General features: G+C 40.0%; 1 protein-coding gene across 1 annotated transcript in view; it reads right to left on the bottom strand.

Moving 5' to 3' along the window:
- The window catches only part of FAM81A (family with sequence similarity 81 member A), a 69,421-nt gene that overhangs the window by 32,457 nt on the left and 17,076 nt on the right, over positions 1–19,888 (bottom strand). The window contains 2 exon segments of the mRNA XM_028507240.2: positions 12,741–13,014; positions 14,012–14,109. Of these exon segments, the coding sequence (XP_028363041.1) occupies positions 12,741–13,014; positions 14,012–14,031 (294 nt within the window). The 5' untranslated portion in view covers positions 14,032–14,109.

Raw genomic sequence — 19,888 nt, 5'->3', positions numbered from 1 at the left:
ATGAATAAGATACTGTGTTAGAAGTGCTTTCTTTGAATAATACAAAAAAGAATTATATCTGACCTTAACACAATATTCACATTACTGAAAAGTTATGAAAATAGAAGGCATTAGAGAGTTTACTGTTTAAAGGGATTCTATGATGAAGCCTTAGGAAACAATCCCTCTGTAAAGCCTAATTTGTCATTTTGGAACAATATATCATCATGATGTGTTTACTCAGTATGTCGTCAACTCTCCATTATTTTCGGTCCAATTCAAGAAACTGTTTCTGCATGCCTACTATGTGCTGTGCATCAGGCCTGCCTTCGGAGAGCTCAGCTGCAGCAGGAAAGACTAAAGGATGGTAAGGGGGTGGCCTAAACCCCCTACAGTAATGTTTCACACCAGCAGAGAGGAGAGGTCAGCCACCTTGAAAAAGGGATATCCCAAGTCTTCATTTATTTTCCCTAAGATATGACCTGTCTTTAAAGAAGCTCCCTTCCCAAAGACAGTAGAGAATGGCACCCCAGGGTGGGCCCCACAGCACCGCAGCATGCTGTTTGTGTGAAGGACCCCGCTGGAACCTCGAGCCCTGCCTAGGAATGACCAGGAAAGAAACAGCTCTCTGTGATTCTCCTTCTCCAACTTCTCCTAGATACGAGGGTTTAGAAATGAAAGTATAACTCCAATATTACTTGGAGAAAGGCCCAACTCCTACAGGGAAGGGCCTCATAAGATGGTAACTCCCTACATGGCTTTTTAATCTTCCCACCGGGGCTGAATACTCCCTGGAGCTCCAGCCACATATATCAAATTGCCTTTTTGGCATTTTTACCTGAACATTCTATGGGGACCTAGAACTTGCCCAGAGCTAAACACTAGTCTTTCTACCTCCAACATGGGGAAGTTCCATCAGCTCTATCTGCAAAACAGATCCAGAACCATCATCCACTTCTCTCCAAGTCCAAGGTCACTCCCTCAACCCAAGCTGCAGTCCCCTCAGCCCCAAACTGCCATGGTAGACCCCAGCCCAGCCTCCTGTCTCCATTCTTGCTCCCCTAAATCCCTTCTCATGCAGTAGCCAGGGATTTTTGGAACACAAAGGCAAGAAATTTTATCTGTTTTATCCACAATTATCTCCTCAGCACAAAGAGTGTAAATGAATTCAATTCCTTTGCTTAAAAATAAATCATGGCTTCCCATTTCCAAATTCCCAATTTCCCATGATAGTCTTCAAGGCTAATGACCTGGTCCTATTTCCAGCTCACGATACCCAGTCCCACTGGCCCTCCTTCTGCTCCTCAAACATTCCCAACTTCTTCCTGTTTATGGCCTCGGAATACGCAGTTCCCTCTTCCTGGAACGTTCTCTTCCCCCTGTGTCTCCTCCCCAACACCTTGGCTTGGCTGGTGCCTTCTGTAATTCTAGTCTCAGTTCACATCACCTAGTATCCCTACCACGCTTCCTAAAATAGCCACACAATCACTCTCCAAGTATTATCTTATCAGAGCCCTTGACTTGGGCTGAAATCACCTTGGTTACTTAGCATTTACTCCTGTGAAACCTGCTAGAATGCACAGCAAGCCTAAGAGCGTCCTTGTACATCTGGGTCCCTACTGCAGCCCCAGTGCCTCAAGCAATGCCTGGCTCCCAGTGGGTGGCTGAGTGATTTATCAGTTAATTTAACTTCATGTTCCAGGATTTGGTTTTCCACATTGAAGCCTCAGAGACTACAGCTAGCTGGTGCCTGCAGGTGATCAGTTCTGCAAAAATGAAGTTAGACAAGCTAAAATGTATGGAGATGAGGGCTGACATTGAAATACCACTTAGTTAATGTACTGCAATACATTGAAAACATTCTATCAACGGAACTGAACAAATACTCAAATTCCATTCAATTCACTGTCTTCACCTCCTAGAGTCAAGCCACGTGACAAGCCAAGTCTAGTGGGGAGAGTTAAAACAAAATGAATTTGGATAATGTGATGGTTAATTACATGTCAACTTGCTGAGCCACGGCATGCTCAGATAGCTGGTTAAACAGTATTTCTGGATGTGTCAGTGAGGATGTTTCTGGAAGAGATTAGCATTTGAATAAGTGAACTGAGTAAAGTAGAGGGCCCTCCTCAAAGTGAGCAGGTGTAGAGCCTGAATAGAACAAAAAGGAGGAAGAAGCTGGAATTCGATTTCTGCCCGACTGAGCTGAGACATCAATTTTCTCCTGCCCTCAGCACTCCTGGTTCTCAGGCCTTCACACCTGGGCTGGAATGTACATTCTTAGCTCTCTGGCTCTCAGGCCTTCAAACTGTTACACCACCAGCTTTCCTGGGTCTCCAGCTTGCAGATGGCAGTCTCCATAATCATGTGAGCCAATACCTTATAATAAATAAGTTATATGTAAAGTTATATATGTGTGTGTATACACACACATGCAGTTTGCACAACACCAATGTAGCCTGGGAGCTAAGGAGAGTGGCCTGGAGTGTGCATGCACAGACAATGACTACTTCACTGTACTAGACAATGGGGGTGGTAGACACCATTGAGTGAGCATGTGTACTGTGTGGTTGTCACATTCAAAATGACTGAATACAGCAACAAATCTGCATTAGATTTTGCATTAAGCTTTTACATTCCTCTGCAGAAACTATTCAGATTCAGAAGGCTGCAGCTATGGGCAACTGGTGATTGGCGGCTTCATCACAACAGTGTACCCACTCATGCATCACATCTCATGCAGAGTTTTTTGCGAAACATCAAATCACCCAGGTGACTCAGCCCCGCTACAACCCTGATTCGGTGCCCTGCGACTTCTGACTTTTCCCCAAACTAAAATCACCTTTGAAAGAGAAGAGATTTCAGACCATTGATGAGATTCAGGAAAATATGATGGGGCGGCTGATGACAATTGTGAGAACTGTGTGAGGTCCCAAGGTGCCTACTTTGAAGGGGACCGAGGCATCATTGTCCTATGTACAATGTTTCTTGTATCTTCTTCAATAAATGTCTTTTTTTTATATTACATGGCTGGATACCTTCTGGATAGACTATATATATATATATATATATATATATATATATATATATATATAAAAATAATTGGTTTTGTTTCTCTGGAAAACTATGACTAATACAGAGGATAATCACCAAAGTCCCTCTGTTGATATACCTGTTCCCATGGGACAAAATCACTGAGCTACTAAGCTGCAGGTCAAAATCCTCTCTGTAGGTAAAATGCATGAAGTCCAGTAGCCAAAATGCTCTCCGCCCTGATGTGCTGGCTGTACAGTTTCTCATCTGTCCATCCTTGTGCACACCTCTCCTTTGACATGTTGATAAAGACCAACTCTATACTCATCACTTAAGTCCAGAAAGCCCATTTGTAAATTATTAAACTAACAAAACCAGATATAATCTAGTCAGTTAGATGAAGGCGTCATACAGTTTCCCTTAACCCAACGAGGTCAAAGCCAATACCCCAAGCCAGTGGACTTCAGAAAGCATGGGAACCAGGAGTAAGTCTGCAGATTCTAACCAGCCAGGTAATGGACCCCACCGCCTAGTTCCCCCAAAACACAGTAAAAGCTCTAAGGGGACATGCGGTCCCCACCACTTCCCCAACCATCAAACTGGTGTGGAAGGGAAAGCTTGCCACCAACAATAGGGCCATGGACTGATTGCTCACTTGGACTTGGCTTCCAGGGATTGATGGGTCGGTATGGGTAACCCAAACATGCAAAATTCAAAGTTGACTACATCACCTCTTCTAAATTTAACATGATGATGATAATTTGTGGAAAGTTTCTGAGGAATAAATAATTAATAACATACTTCATATCACAAGGCAAACTGCCAGCAGAGATAATGGATGGGAATGTATTTTTTTTAAGATTTTATTTATTTTTAGAGAGAGGGGAAGGGAGGGAGAAAGAGAGGAAGAGAAACATCAGTGTGTGATTGCCTCTTGTGCACCCACTACTGGGGGCCTGGCCAGAAACCCAGGCATGTGCCCTGACTAGGAATTGAACCAGCAACCCTTTGGTTCATAGGCCAGAGCTCAATCCACTGAGCCTCACCAGCCAGGGCATGGGTAGGAATGTATTTAAAGAATATAGACTTTCATTCAACATTTACCAAGCACCTGCAGTATACTAGTACACAAGAGTCTTCTGTTTTGACACTGGAATCTGTTGATATAACATGGGCAATAATTACAGGGTTTTGGAAAGGCCAAGGACCCTGGAGGCATTAATTAATGTGCATTTATTGAGCTCCTACTATGTGCTAAATACTGGTAGGTGCTAAAAATAGAAAAATTAAGACTCAGCTCTAGTTCTTGAAGATCACACAGACCAGTGGTTTAATCATACATTTTACTATTCTTCCTGTGTGTAAGTGTGTTCAGAGCCATGTGGTAGAGAATCAGAAAGACTTATCTAGGCAAATTTACCAAGATGCAGTATTAACATTAACTTAATTTGACTAGCTCTATCAGGAGCCTGGGGTGAGCTTTGTTTGTTAAGACTGGCTTCAGTTTTAGTGTGGTAATGCAAAATCACCTGCAGAGACAGATTTTTATTAAAAAGTACCCAGTAAAGTTTTACTGAGTGAACTAAAAAATATATGTGAAATTATTTTTATAAGTAATAAGTTATAACTAATAAAAATCATTTTAGAACCAGGTAATTTACAGAAGAAATTCATTAAGAATCTACAGACAACAACAAAACAAACAAATAAGCATAATATAACCTAAGACACTGAAATAGAGAACAGGCTGACAGTGACCAGAGGGGAGAGGGGAGGGAATTTCACGGGAATTTCAGGGGAAAGGGGGAAGGGTTTACAGGAACAAGTATAAAGGACACACTGACAAAAACTTGGGGGGGGTGGAAATGGGAGGGAGGTGGGGAGGGATGGGTGGGTGGGCTGGGATGGGAGTAAAGGATAGAAAACTGGACTTGAACAACAATTAAAATAAAATTTAAAAAAAGAAAAAACATTTCCAAGATAACAGTAAAATAAAAGAATCCACAGACAAAAAAAAAAAACACTTTTCACCTCATTTAAATACAGTTTGAATATCACATCTCTTTGCTTTAAATATGCATATATTACATTTGTATAAATGCACCTTCCCAATTTTATATTACTTATGAATAAAGACTTTCTTTTTAGTACTTTTAAATTTTACTCTACAATAAATAAATAAAATTTTAATCTACACCATGATTTCATTTAAAAAAAAATTGGCTACAGACAATGTTGCAGTTTTGATGTTACATCAAGCACCCTAATTTTGGTTATATTTGAATAAACATACTCAGGCTTATAATATATATAAAACCATATAATTAGTTTTACACATCAGAGTCTACTATTCTCCCAAGTTTCCTTCTGTTACTTTATAATAATGTAGAGTTACTACCAGTCATAAAAGTAAATACTCATATATGCAAATTTTTTACCAGAGTTAGATTTTACTCAGTTTTCCTTTCTACAATGGAAATCAGCTTTTCATTTGCAAAATTGCACACTGCAAAAATTATATGTAAATGAAAAAAGTGTTGTCTAGTTAAGGCAAGAATAATCATTACATAAAATGTGTTTCAGATGGAAAAACAGCAGATTTGAAATTACTTTGAAACTTGCTGCATTGTAAACTGTTTAAAAGTCATCTTAAAGAAACACATTAAAGAAAAATTGTGTTCAAAACACAATTAACCCTGACTGGTGTGGCTCAGTTGGTTGGGCATCCTCCCGCAAAGTGGAAGGTCGCAGGTTCGAGTCCCAGTCAGCACATACGCCTGGGTTGTCGGTCCCATCCCTGGTCAGGGTATGTATGACAGGCAACTGATTGATGCTTCTCTCCCTCTCTTTCTTCCTGCCTTCCCCCTTTCTTTAAAATAAATACATACAATCTTAAAAAAAAAACAACTTAAAGAAAAATAATTAGCAAAAGCCTATATAACTGATGACTTTGGATCTCTAGGTATGTTTGCTAATGACTCAAATTATCTATGTTGTTCAATGATGTCACATTAAAATAATGACAGGTCAGGGAAGAACTGAGTGAGATCTAAAACTAAAGTTACCTAGTTTTGTGAAGGAATTCTTCCTGAAGGGGAAGAAATACTCAGAAAGCAAAGAATGGCTAAACAGCCCTGCTTGTCACATTTGGGAGTTGGTTACCTAAGGTCAGGTTTCTAGAAGAGCTTCCAGAAGGCAAAGTAGAAAAGTGAAAAGAGCATGATGTTAGAATTTAATCATCTAGGCTTAGTCTCAGCACTGCCCCTTCTTGGTCTTAAGACCTCAAACAAGTCGCTTCATTTGCCTGGTCCTCTGATGCCTCATCTGAAAAGGAACACAGTTTGCACAGATGACCTCAGGGTCTCTCTCTTCTAGTCCTTTATGCTACCAGCAAATCTGCCATTGGCCTCACTCTGAATTGGGCATGCATTCACTTAATAAGCATTCATGGCACTTACCTTGTACTGGACGATGCAAAGAGAAGTAAGACAAGGTCCCTTTCTTTCTGAAGAACTCACACTCTATCAAGGGTAGACTCATAAAGAAAAAATGTGCACCCTCTTCAGTAAATGCTAGCATAACAGTGATGAATACGTCAAGGGAAAGGGAACTGAGGCAAGGGAGGAATAGGCAGGGGTGGCTTCCTGGAATGAAGGAACTGTTAAACAGCATTGAGGGTTCAGCCAAAGCTGGAAATTATTTATTTAAAATAGTTCTGATTATTGGATTAGGGCATAGTAGCTACCAAAGGGGAAATTGTTCCTCAGAGTCCATAGTTGCAGCTCAAGCACTAGCATCTCCTCTGCTGACAGAAAAAAAAAATCAAGTCTAGGCTTTTCTAGGGTAGAAAAGTAAAATTACACCTTGCTTTTACCTGAGGGCAGTAATACCGGCATAGACTGGCTCCAGTCTCCAGTCTCCAGTCTGTCTACCACCCACAGCAAATGCTGGGCATGGGAAGAATGGGGAAGCCACATGATTTTCTAAGATGAAACATCGGGGTACTTATATTTTTTAAAGATTTTGTTTATTTATTTATTTATTTTAAAGATTTTATTTATTTATTTTTAGAGAGGGAAGGGGGGGAGATAGAGAGAGAGAGAGAAATGTCAATGGGTGGTTGCTGGGGGCCATGGCCTGCAACCCAGGCATGTACCTTGGGTGGGAATTGAACCTGCGACACTTTGGTTCACAGCCCGTGCTCAATCCACTGAGCTACGCCAGCCAGAGCTGTTTATTTATTTTTAGAGAGAGGGGAAGGGAGAGAGAAAGAGAAGGAGAGAAACATCAGCGTGTGGTTATCTCACATGTACCTCCAACCAGGGATCTGGCCTGCAACCGAGGCACATGCCCTGGCTGGGAATCAAACTGCCAACCCTGTGGTTCGCAGGTCAGCACTCAGTCCACTGCACCACATCAGCCAGGGTGGGGTGTTTGTATTTTTTTATGACACACTTCTTTGCTATTGGTTGAGAAAATGGGAACATGAGAATCATTATTTATTTATCTTTTTATCCTCACCTGAGAACATTTTTTTTAAAGATTTTATTTATTTATTTTTAGGGAGGGAAGGCGCGGGGTGGGGGGGAGAGAGAGAGAGAGAGAAACATCAATATGCGGTTGCTGGGGGTTATGGCCTGCAACCCAGGAATGTACCCTGGCTGGGAATCGAACCTGGGACACTTTGGTTCACAGCCCGCGCTCAATCCACTGAGCTACGCCAGCCAGGGCTGAGAACATTTTTTTCATTGCTTTTAGAGAGAGAGGAAGGAAGAAAAAGAGAAAAACATTGACTCAGAGAGAAGCATTGATTGATGGCCCACCTCACACACCTGGACTGGGGATCGGGGATCAAACCTACAACCCAGGTATGTGCCCTGACTGGGAATTGAACCCTCAAGCCTTCTGTTATGGAGCCACACCAACCAGAGCAGAATTGTTATTTATCCCTAAGCACTTTGATTTTATCTATCTCCCTCTCTAGATTTATTTGGGTGTGGGAGGGCTGACAGCCTCCTAAACTATCTCTAACCCCTTTCAACATGAAATGTTTAACTCAGGGTTATTCAATTTTGTGAAGGAGCCAACTTGGGGTTGGCAGGTGATTCAACCTCTGAGATAAAATCGCTTTAGCATTCAAATGTAGAACTGGGAAGAGCATTGTAAATATAGACACATACCTTCCAAAAACAAGTAAATTATCTCTGGCAATTTCTTAAAATTTCTATGCTCTCCCTGATGTCATTAGAGCTCTTTGGTTGCAGGCAATTGAACCTGACTCTGGCTAACTCTGGGGGGAAAATGGAATTTACAGAAGGATATAGGGGAGACGTGCACATGATCAACAGGGCAGCTGGGGATCCCAACTGAGAAGACACCAAAGGCATTTCCTAGGGTCCAGGCAGCAAAACCACTGGCCAGCATCCCTCAGGCACAGCTGCTGCAGGGAAGACTCTGCTCAGGTGTCAAGCTCTGGGATGTGAGCATCTCCATGTTCTAGCCTGAGTTATGAACTCCAGTCCTCTTTAGCTAAAAAGGTGATAAGGCACCTTGACTAGTAGCCATCCAGTCTGTATCCAATGAAAGAAAAGTAAATCCCAAAAGGAACTCCAATTGCTGTGACCAAAAGAAATCAGAATGGATGCCACCAGTCTCCAAAGCAACAAAGACCTGCTATGTGCCATTAACAGCAAACATATAGCCCTTTAAACATCATAAGAAGTACAGATCAGAAGCTTTAGAATCCTAAAGACAAATGAACTTCAATTAGGGTACAGTCCTGAGTGAATCTCAGTCCTTACTAAGGATACATGAGAATCTCAAAGAGTGAAACCTAGCAAACATGTGGTAGACCAGGACCTTATTTACACATAAGCTAAATGAAAAGTATGAAAAAAGAAATTAACTATGCAAACAGTAGCCATAAAAGAGCTAGGTAGCTATATTAACATCAGATAAAATGGACTTTAAGACAAGAGATACTACTCGAGACAGAAAGAGAGATTTTATGATAAAAGGGTCAACATATCAGGAAGATATATACAACAATAAATGTACAGGTGGGGCAAGAGTAGGGTTACAGTTGAGTACACAAAACACAGAGTTCATTCTTGTATTATTACTTATTAATTATCGTACTGCTTTCTACATGAACTGTAAACTTACTTTTGCTCCACCCTGTCCATGCGCCTAACAACAGAGCTCCCTAATACTGACAGAACTAAAAGCAGAAATAAGACAATTCAACAAAGAGAGCTGGAGATTTTGATAACTGAGAAAACAACAGTCTTAATAAATTCAAAGAGATTAAAAACATACAAAGTATATTCTCTGCCCATATGCAATTAAATTACAGATCCAAAACTACAACAGAAATAAACTTGGGGAAACCCCCAAGCATTGGAAATTAAACAAGAGATGTCTAAATAACACATGAGCGAAAAATGGAATCACAAGGGGAGTTGTGGAATATCTTCAACTGTCTGAAAACAAAAACACAACATATCAAAATTCATGGGAAGCAGCTAAAGCAGTGCTTAGAGTATACTTGATAGCTTTAAACATTGTGATCAGAAAAAAGATCTCAAACCAATTACCTAAGTTTGTACCTTAAGAAACTAAAATAAGAAAAGCAGAACCCTGGCTGGTATGGCTTAGTGGTCTGAGCATGGGCTGTGAACCGAAGGGTTGTCAGCTCGATTCCCAGTCAGGGCACATGCCTGGGTTGCAGGCCAGGTCCCCAGTTGGGGGCCACATGAGAGGCAACCACACATTGATGTTTCTCTCCCTCTCTTTCTCCTTCCCTTCCCCTCTCTAAAAATAAATAAATAAGATCTTAAAAAAATAAAATAAAATAAGAAAAGCAAACTTAATCAAAGCAAGCAGGAAAAAAGGAAATAATATAGAGTTGAAACCAACAGTAGAAAACAGACAAGCAATAGAAAAATTTAATAAAACCAAGAGTTGGCCTTTGTAATGACAAAGACTCAATATTATTCATTAAAATAGCAATTCTCCTCAAATTGGTCTATATATTCAAAGCAATTTCTGTCAAAATCTCAGCATGGAAATTTTTCTATGGAAATTGACAAGCTGATCTTAGAATTTACATGAAAGTGCAAAGGACCTAGAATAGCCAAAACAATTTTGAAAAGAAGAACAAAGTTGAAGGACTTAAACGACCTGATTTCAAAATGTCCTCTAAAGCTAGAAATTAAGGCAAAGTGCTATCAGCACAGGAAAACCATACAGATCAATGGAATCCAGAATTAAACCCCTATATTTTATGGTCACTTGACTTTCAACAAAAGGACAAATGGGAAAATGATAGATTTTCCTTGGCTACCCATATGAAAAAAAATTAACTTAGTCCTGTACCTTACTTCATACATGAAAATGACCACAAACTGGATCATGGAATGTAAAGAACTAAAACTAAAACTTGAGAAGAAAGTAGGACAATATCTTTGCAGCTCTAGGTTATGCAAATGGTTCTTAAGACACAAGACTAAAAGTACAAACTATAAAAGAAAAAAGCTGATAAGTTGGGCATCATTAAAATTTTTAAATTTTGCATTTCAGAAGACATGATTAGGAAAATAAAAATATAAGTCACAGAATGGGAGAAATATTTGCAAATCATGTATCTGATAAGGGACTTGTGTTTAGACTATCTATGAAACTTTTACAACTGAATAATAAGACAAATAACCCAACTTACAAATGGATTCTAACACATGCTACAACATGGATGAAACTTGAAAACATGCTAAGTGAAATAAACCAGATACAAAGGGACAACACTATATAATTCCACTTATATGACATACCTAGAATAAGCAAATTCACAGAGCCAGAGAGTAGGATAGAGGTTACCTGGGGCTGTGGGAAGTGTGGAACGGGAAGTTATTGTTTAACTGGTACAGAGTTTCTGTTTGGGATGATCAAAACGTTTGGGAAATGGATAGTGGTGATGTGAATGTAATTAGTGTCATTCAATTGTATACTTAAAAATGGCAACAATGGTCAATATCTTACCACAATAAAAAATTTATTTAAAAAAATAGGCAGCAGACTTGAGTAGACATTTCACCAGATAAGACACACATATGATCAGTAAGCACATGAAGAGGTGCTGAAGATTATTAGTCACTGGGAAAGTTCAAGTGCAAACCACACTAAAATACCACTGCACAGCCACTATGGAGATGATGATAATTAAAAAGACAGATAATACCAAGTGTCAGTGAGATGTGGAAAAACTGGAAACCTCGTACATTACTGGTGAATTGTAAAATATTATAGCCACTTTGTTGAATTGTTTTGCTGTATTTTAAAAAGTTAAACATAAGCTTACTGTGAGACCTGACAATTCTATTCCTAGTAATTTACCCAAGAGAAATGAAAACACGTGCCCACACACAGACTTGCACACCAGGGTTCACAGCAGGTTCATTCATAACAGCTAAAAACTGGAAACAGTGCAAATGCCCACTAAGGAAGGAAGGGACAAACAGAATGTGGTATATCCATACAATAGGATACCACTCAGTTATAGAAAGAACATTCTAGAACATGGCTGAATCTCAAAAAGATTATGCCGAGTGAAAGAAGCCAGATGCAGAAGATTTCATAAGATTTCACTTACATAAAATTTCCAGAAAAGACAAACTTACAGAGACAGAAAGCAAATTGGTGGTTGCTTGCGGTTTGGGTGGAGGTGGGAATTGACAGGCTTATATAAATTTGGGGGTGTGATAGAAATGTTCGAAAACTAAATGGCATTGATGGACATAAAATTCTATAAATTTACTAAAAGTCACTGAGTTGTACACTTACAATGGGTGAATTTTTGTAGCTTTTAAATTATACGTTAATAAGGCTGTTAAATACGTGTGTCCATGCATACATCCTCGTACATTCATACACACATACCTGACACCAAAAAAGGAGGCTTAATTTCTGAAGCATAATTAAGACACAGTCTCTGTGGCTTGAAACAAAGGTTTTCCTTAATCTAGTCAAGACACTTTTTATTCACATATTTTAAAACATCACGTGAAGGATACTAATATTGTCCAGTGATGAAAGCCCATGCCCTAAGTGATTTTAAGGTTTCTGAACAAAATTGTGTAATCCCTGTGATTGCTCAATAAATAGCAGTAAATTCACAAATTCTAAAATTAGACAATATTTGCCTTTTATTGAGCTTATTGTGGAGAAAAAGAAAACAATAAAAGAGAAGTCGGAAAAGCAATTCAAATCTCTAGGTTGTTTGAGTGATAAACTATGTAATCATCAAGACCTAGAAACATTTAATCAGAAGAGCAAAGGCTGACCTAGTAATTGATTTAATAGCCGTCTTCAACAATATGAAGGGTTCTTGCAGGGAAACAATTTGACTAGTGCTTCTCTCTCCACTGAGAGCCAAACAAAACAAAGTGATTTAATAATCAGCCAGGCAAATTTAGATTAAACAGAAATAACACTGACAGTACATGCCATCAAATACTGGAATAAATTTAACCAGGATATTTGTTTGAGCTGTTTCCTTGGCGATCATTAAGAATAGTCAAAACAGACAGCTTCGGTCAGAAGGCATCACTGCCTGGGAATTGGCAATTGGACTGGGCAACCTCCTGCTGGGGAACAACTACTGTGTGGGAAGGAGCCCGGGGCACCAGATTCACACACCAGACTCATGCACCAGACTCACACACCTTACTTACCTCGATATCCCGATTAAGTTGCTTCACTATGGCAGTTATGTTTCTGATGTGCTCCTCCAAGAAAAGCCTGGCCAAGCGGTCACCTCCCCCTTTGTTTTGCATTTTCTGCAAACTGTTGACGATGTCATCTTTAATTCGGAAGGCATGCTCCACGAGGGCTGCTGTCGTCTTCTCGTGGCAGAGGATCCTGTCTTCCAGCTGCTCCATGAGGCTCACAGAGGAGTAGGGAGCCATGGTCAGGGACTGGCTGTGTCGGGGCATGGTTCTAACTCGCCTGTAGAAAGGAGCCACATCACCAGGGTTGTGAATTGGGGGAAAGGTCATGTTTAAAGCCAGGTTCAAGACTTCCCAGAGAAGAAAATGCAAATTATCTATCCCAACAAGCTAAACAAGTTTTCAGACAGGGTTTCTACCCCAAAGAATTTTCTTCATGAGCTAGGCAGCATTTTTAAACAATCATACTCAGAGAGTAAAGTATGCTGGTAGCAGGTTCCATGACCTTCAAAAGCAAGAGGCTGGTGGAGTTGGGCACACTCAGCAGTCTTTCCGATGTAAACTGTGTTATCAGGATCAACCTTATGAACAAAATCTCCTGACATTCCCTCCTCCTTCCACCCCCTGAAGCAGGGTTACAAACCCAAATATCTACAAGGGTCAGGCAGGTGATGTAAATGAGTGAAGCACATTATGTGTGAGGCAATAGGGAGTGGTGGGGACTTTGGAGAACTGGAAAGGGCATCCCTCAATGACAGGGAGCCAGAATTCAGCTCCACCCATGACTGACCATCTGGGAATATCAGGTCCATTTTTCCAGACCATCTGATATTTCAAAGAGAGTCAGAAAATCCAGACTTGTATGCGAAATCACCTGATTTTTTGTGTGTTAACAACTCATTTAAAAAGAATTTAAGATGATGCAGATCAAACAATGTACTCCCATGAGCAATATTGGCCTATGGACACCCAACTTGCAACTTCTGATTTAAAAGGATTAGCAGGGACATCAGCCCCTGAAGTCTCCGGAATTATATTTCACTGCTGACCAAAAGAACACCTGTACTGTAGGGCTACTGTGAAATCCTTGCCACTAATGGTCGTGGAGCAGTCCACAGTACACTACAAACTGAGAGCTGGAAAGAACACATAGCAATACCGCTCTTGCCAGTGAACAAAACCATTCTTGGATAATTTAACAGCAGTAAGGCTTCATTTATAATGACCATCACACCCACTAGCAGCCCTCATGGGATGGGTGAAAAGAAAAAGTATACCTTAGATGCATATTTTCCATATATTATACCTTTCCTTGGTGACAAGAGAAGGAAATACAGTACTCCGTCGGGCCATTTTTCTTTTTAATAATTCACATCTGTTGAAAAAAAGTAAGTGTTATATTATTTAACAGTTTATAACCAGAACTTAAATGATCTCTAAAGCATATTACTAGGTTACTAAGTGAACCATAAATTATGCCGGCACACTGATCAGTTATATTATTAAAGACTTTTTACATCTTATATATGAAAGAAACAGAAAATGTTTCCAAATAAGGAGAGAAGAATTAAGCAAAATCAAATTGCTCCTGAAATGAATGTTGCTCAGCCTAATGAGACACAGACCAACAAGGACTGCTAAATGTAGGCTCCTGAGGTCTCCCTGCCCTGTATCTGTGTCAAGCCTCAGAAATTGCTTTTACAGAAACATGACAGTTTTCTTTAACAGGCTTATTCAATCTTTTACATCTCTGTAGAAATTACAGAAAACTTCCTTAGTAGATAAATCGCAACAAATTTAGTAAATTATACAGCAAAATAAAAGCACTTCTTTCTAAATTAATCTTAAATAAAAAACAATATAGCCCTGGCTGGTATGACTCAGTGTACTGAGCACTGGCCTGCAAACTAAAGGGTTGCCGGTTCGATTCCCAGTCAGGGTACATGTCTGGGTTGCGGGCCAGGTCCCCAGCAGGGGGCGTGTGAGAGGCAACCATGTATTGATGTTTCCCTCTCTTTCTCCCTCCCTAACCCTCTGTCTAAAAATAAATAAATAAAATCTTAATAGAAAACAATATATAGTCAGTAGGCTCTGATTTGAGGGAACCTGTGTATTCAATAAGAGAATAATATTCTTCATTAAACTTTATTATAAGGTATAATCATTCATATTGCATCTTACATATAAGGAACATTTACTTGATCATCACAATGCATGAGAAATCTGAACAAAATTGGAGGGGTTTAAAAATATTTCATTACTTAGGTTTCTCAATACTGTTGCTAATTGCCTTAAAACAATGAATGCCTAGTAACTGTGATCTAATTCAGTAATTAGTTCTCATTTAGACTCTGGATTCAGAAAGCATTTCTGATTGAAACAATTGTTTTGGCATCATCTCTCCAGTGTGTTATTTTTAGTTTTGCAATGTGAACATTTCACTTTCCTAGACACAGAACTTTAAATTTAAACAAATTACATTTAAGAAAAGTGATTCATGCTAAACAAGCCATGATGCCAAAAAAGTTCTTCAGTAAGGATAATGATTTCTGCCATTTAGACTACCTAAAATTAGGACAGTGTGGAAGATGTTAATATTCAGGATCATACAATCTTTATAAATTTAAAGCTGTAAAATACCTTAGATGAAATGTTAACCTATAGAATAAAGCAACCTTAGAAACATTTATTTGGCATTGATTCTGTAGCCAAGTAATCTAAACAGGTAAGACAAAATCCCCTCCCTCAAGGGCTTCCCAGCCTACAGAGAAAGGTAGACATCTAAGCCAATCAAGAAACAATGCAGGGAGTGGCCTAGGAATAACGAGGACAACAACAAACATAGGAAGGAAACACTGATGGGAAAAGACACATGGTATACATGTACACCATGTTTAGTGCAGTGTTACTCACAACAGCCGAAATATGGAAGCAACCTAAGCGTCCATTGATAGATGAATGGATCAAGAAAATGTGCTGTACACATACAGTGAAATTTCACTCAGCCATAGTAAAGAATGAAATCTTGCCACTTGCAACAACACGAATGGACATCAAGGGTATTATGCTAAGACAGGCAGAGACAATTACCATATGATCTAGCTTATATTTTGGATCTAAAAGCAAAACTTAAAACAAACAAAAGAACAGAAAACCAAGCTCAGGGATACAGAGAACAGGTTGGTGGTTGCCAGAGGCAGGGTTTGGTGGGTACGAAATTGGTGAAAGTGGTCAAAAGGTTCAAACTTCCAGTCACCCAATAAGCAAGCCGTGGGGATGTGATGCACAGCACGGTGACTGCAGCGAACAACACTGCATTCTTTTTTGAAAGTTGCTAAGAAAGTAAATCTTAAAAGTTCTCATCATCACACAAAAATACTCTTATAATAACGCCTGCTGTCAACTAGATTTACTGTGGTGATTTTGCAATGTATACAACTATGAAATCATTATGTTGTATACCTGAAACTAATAATATCAAATGTCAATTATACCTCAACTAAAAAAGCTTAACGTTAAAAAACACACAGGGAAGAAAAAGAGAGGCTTCATTTTTCTTGGTTAGCAGCTAGATTGGGGAAGCACTGATAAGAACAAGATTTTCCAAAGCACAAAGCAGAGAGATTGTTCCACACTTTTTCTCCTCCACACTCCAACACTGCCTCCACTTCCTTCACTCTCAGCACACTCTGACCTAACCCACTGCTCAGCCTCAACCTTGGCCACTCTTACCAATTCGCCTCCTCCAGTCAACTCTAAACCTCCCCCTGTCACTCTACCCGCCACGGTCCTTGAACACATCATGCACGTTGCTGCCATCAGACCTTTGCCTATGAACTCGAACAGAAGTGCCCTTCCTATCTCCACCTGCCTAGAAAACTTGTATACACCCTGTAAGGCCCCATCCACCCCTCAATCCAATAAAATGGCTCCCTCGTTTGTATTTCTGCAGCTCTTTATTCTGTCCATTATATACTACTCATAATGTGTCATCATTTTTAACTGTTCAGCAGTCCATCTTTCCTACCAAACCAAATACTTAGTAAGGCTACCTTTCAAATCTTAATTGACATAGGGCTGACCTAGAGAACTGCACACATGTTTGTAAGAGCATGATTAGTGTCCCTGGACCAGAAATTGCAGCAATGAAGGCATTGAGCAATACGGCTTAGTTTAAAAGCATGGTTCTTTACTGAGACTGCACCCCAAACATTAACACTGAATATAGTATCTGTGCATGAAGGGAGACTTTTGGAATCCCCTTTCATCTACCTGCAGTTATCCTGCCACAGCTGCAGAAGCCCAGCCACACCAGCTTTCTGACAAAGGAGCCTATCCACCACTCATCGTCAGACACTGCTTTTCAATAACAAACTTTCCTATTACCAAGTGTTATGCACTTTCTATGCTAGCAAATGCCAGGTGACATGAGTTCACAACACACACTCCGGTCTGGTCAGAATTGGTGCCCTTTCTCATGAATGTTTATCTGTGAGGTCGCTTCGTTGGTTAGCCTCATGATTCTTGGCCAGAATGATGGGATCTGTATGGCAGATGAATAAGGATCAGAAACAACTAAGTCGCTGAATTAAATGACCTCAAAGATCATTTCCAGATCTTCCCGTTGTCCATTCTGGATCACCTGCCTGAGGTGGTTGGCTCCCACACATTTATAAATCTGGGCTCTAAGCAGTGAGTCTACAGCATTTTTAGGCAGTTCTTGGATTCATAGTATTTTGATTGTGCCATGTTTCACTGTTATAATATCAATCTCCAGTTCATGAGTTTAAAAAATTGGAGGAAGTTAGGGGAAGAGACAGGGAGGTAAAGCGGGGAAAATAATTGAAAGAAATAAGAAAAAGTAAAAATCATAATTGCCCTAAATATGCAACATGTCAGTGAAACTTCAGGGAAATGCTATTACCTATATTATTTGTGATTATGAGGATTCTGAGATATATATGAATATATATATATATTTAAAGAGAGAGGGGAAGAGAAGGAGAAAGAGAGGGAGAGAAACATCAATGTGTGGTTGCCTCTCCAGCACCCCTTAACTTGGGACCTGGCCCGCAACCCAGGCATGTGCCCTAACTGGGAATCAAACCGCAATCCTTTGGTTCACAGGCCTGCACTCAATCCACTGAGCTACACCAGCCAGATATATGAATATATTTTAATGACAAAAGGAGACATTAATGTCAACCAATTATTGTATTTTATAAGTGAATGACACTGGGCAGAAATACCTATGATATCATTTTAGAGTAAAGATACATGAATTTAATAAATTAAAATGATGATTTTTACTGAAAAATTAAATCCAACCATGTACATATTAAGTTAGTTTCTCAGTTCACTATTAAAATACAGTGCTGATATGTTCTGATGAGTGTCAGAATAGAAAAGTAGGCAAAGCATTTATGAATAAAGTGGTTGTAATTTAGTGGTGGGGGTAAAAAGCCTATTTCCTTATACTTAAAAATAGAGTGAAAGGAGAGAGGGCGGAGAACAGTTGCAAGTTTGTGTAGATGACAGGTGGGAGTCCTCTAACTTAATCTCTAATGCCATGCTCTGGCCTCTGGGCTCTGACCTGAGGCAGTGAGGAGCTATCAGGGCCTTGTGAGACCCAAGCTGCCAGAGTGGCTGGGGCAGGCAGAAGTCAGAAGAGTGGAGAGGTGGCTGTGGCAGATGCTCCATAAGGGATTCGACTAGCAGAGGGACGGGACAGGGTCTGGGGAGGAGGAGGGGCTGAGAGGTCCCCTGAGCTTCTTAATTTCTCTTTCCCCAACTCTTTTCTGGCCCTTGTCCCTCACCTCTCTCAACCTTCTCTCCAATTTCCTCCTTCTTTTCCGACCACTAATGACTCTCCACTCATTTTCCTTTCCTTCAATTTCCATGTTCACTATCCATTTCCCCTCCCTGTACTGTCTCCCCTTTCCCTCTTTCTCTCTATCTCTTTCCACAACTACAGTCCAATATACTATTTTATCTTGAACACATGGGTGGTGGGGCCAGAAAGGCACTTGTTTGAATCTTGGCTTCCCCATCAACTCTGTGATCCTAGCAGGCTGGCCTCAGTGAGTCAAGCTGCAGACCATGTAAATAATAGCTGCTCACTCTTACGGAGTGTTTACCCTGGGTTAGGCACTCATGGGGATCATTTACGTGCATTAACTGAATTCATCCTCACAACCATTTGTGAAGGGACAAGTCTTATTATCTCCCTTTCACCAGAGCAAACCAGGACTTAGGTATGTTCAACTGGCTTAACATCACGTGGCCAGGAAGGAACAGCACTAGGCATTGCCCACAGGGAGGCCGTGGGGGAGCCAGACAGGGTCTGGCCTTGGGGCACTGGGTACACTTCCGTGAGAGCTGGGTCCCTTCCCTTCCTTGGTTAATCACACCTAACAATAGAAAATATATCTATTTTTAAAAATAAAACTTTACATAGAAGGTCTAGCAAATAGTATTCCTTTGTTTAAAGAGCTACGATATTGTTTACTGTGTGGGGTTAGTGAGGAAATTATTGGGTACTTGTTGTAACCCTTCCATCTGGCAAAGCTGCTCCTCCTGGAGTCAGTGTGTGCTGAGGGGACAGACGGACTGAAACAATGCTATTGTCACTTGTATTTTTTTAAGGCAGAGCATATACTTAAAATAAAAAAACCCAAAGCTTTGCAACACACACATTTTATGTGAAGAAAATTTGGAACATTTAAGAAACTCCTTTAGCCCTGGCTGGTGTAGCTCAGTGGATTGAGCACGGGCTGCAAACCAAAGCATCACAGGTTCGATTCCCAGTCAGGGCACATGCCTAGGTTGCAGGCCACGGCCCCCAGCAACTGCACATTGATGTTTCTCTCTCTCTCTTTCTCCCTCCCTTCCCTCTCTAAAAATAAATAAATTTTTTAAATCTTAAGAAAAAATAAAAGAAATATTTTTTAAAAAAGAAACTCCTTTTATTACATTGAAAAATGCTTTGTGTGATTAATAAAGTAATATATTATATTTTAGCCTCTACATAAAGGTATAGAATAAAGTGAAAGCCACCATTCAGAAATTGCTGATGTTTATATCAATTTACATTTTTAAGATCTCTCTTTAGGATACATATAATTTTCTTTTTTTAAAATGTAAGTATCAGCGGT

Source organism: Phyllostomus discolor, chromosome 1, assembly GCF_004126475.2.
Source record: "Phyllostomus discolor isolate MPI-MPIP mPhyDis1 chromosome 1, mPhyDis1.pri.v3, whole genome shotgun sequence".
Taxonomy (NCBI): Eukaryota; Metazoa; Chordata; class Mammalia; order Chiroptera; family Phyllostomidae; genus Phyllostomus; species Phyllostomus discolor.
This window is presented reverse-complemented; position numbering and strand designations above follow the sequence as displayed.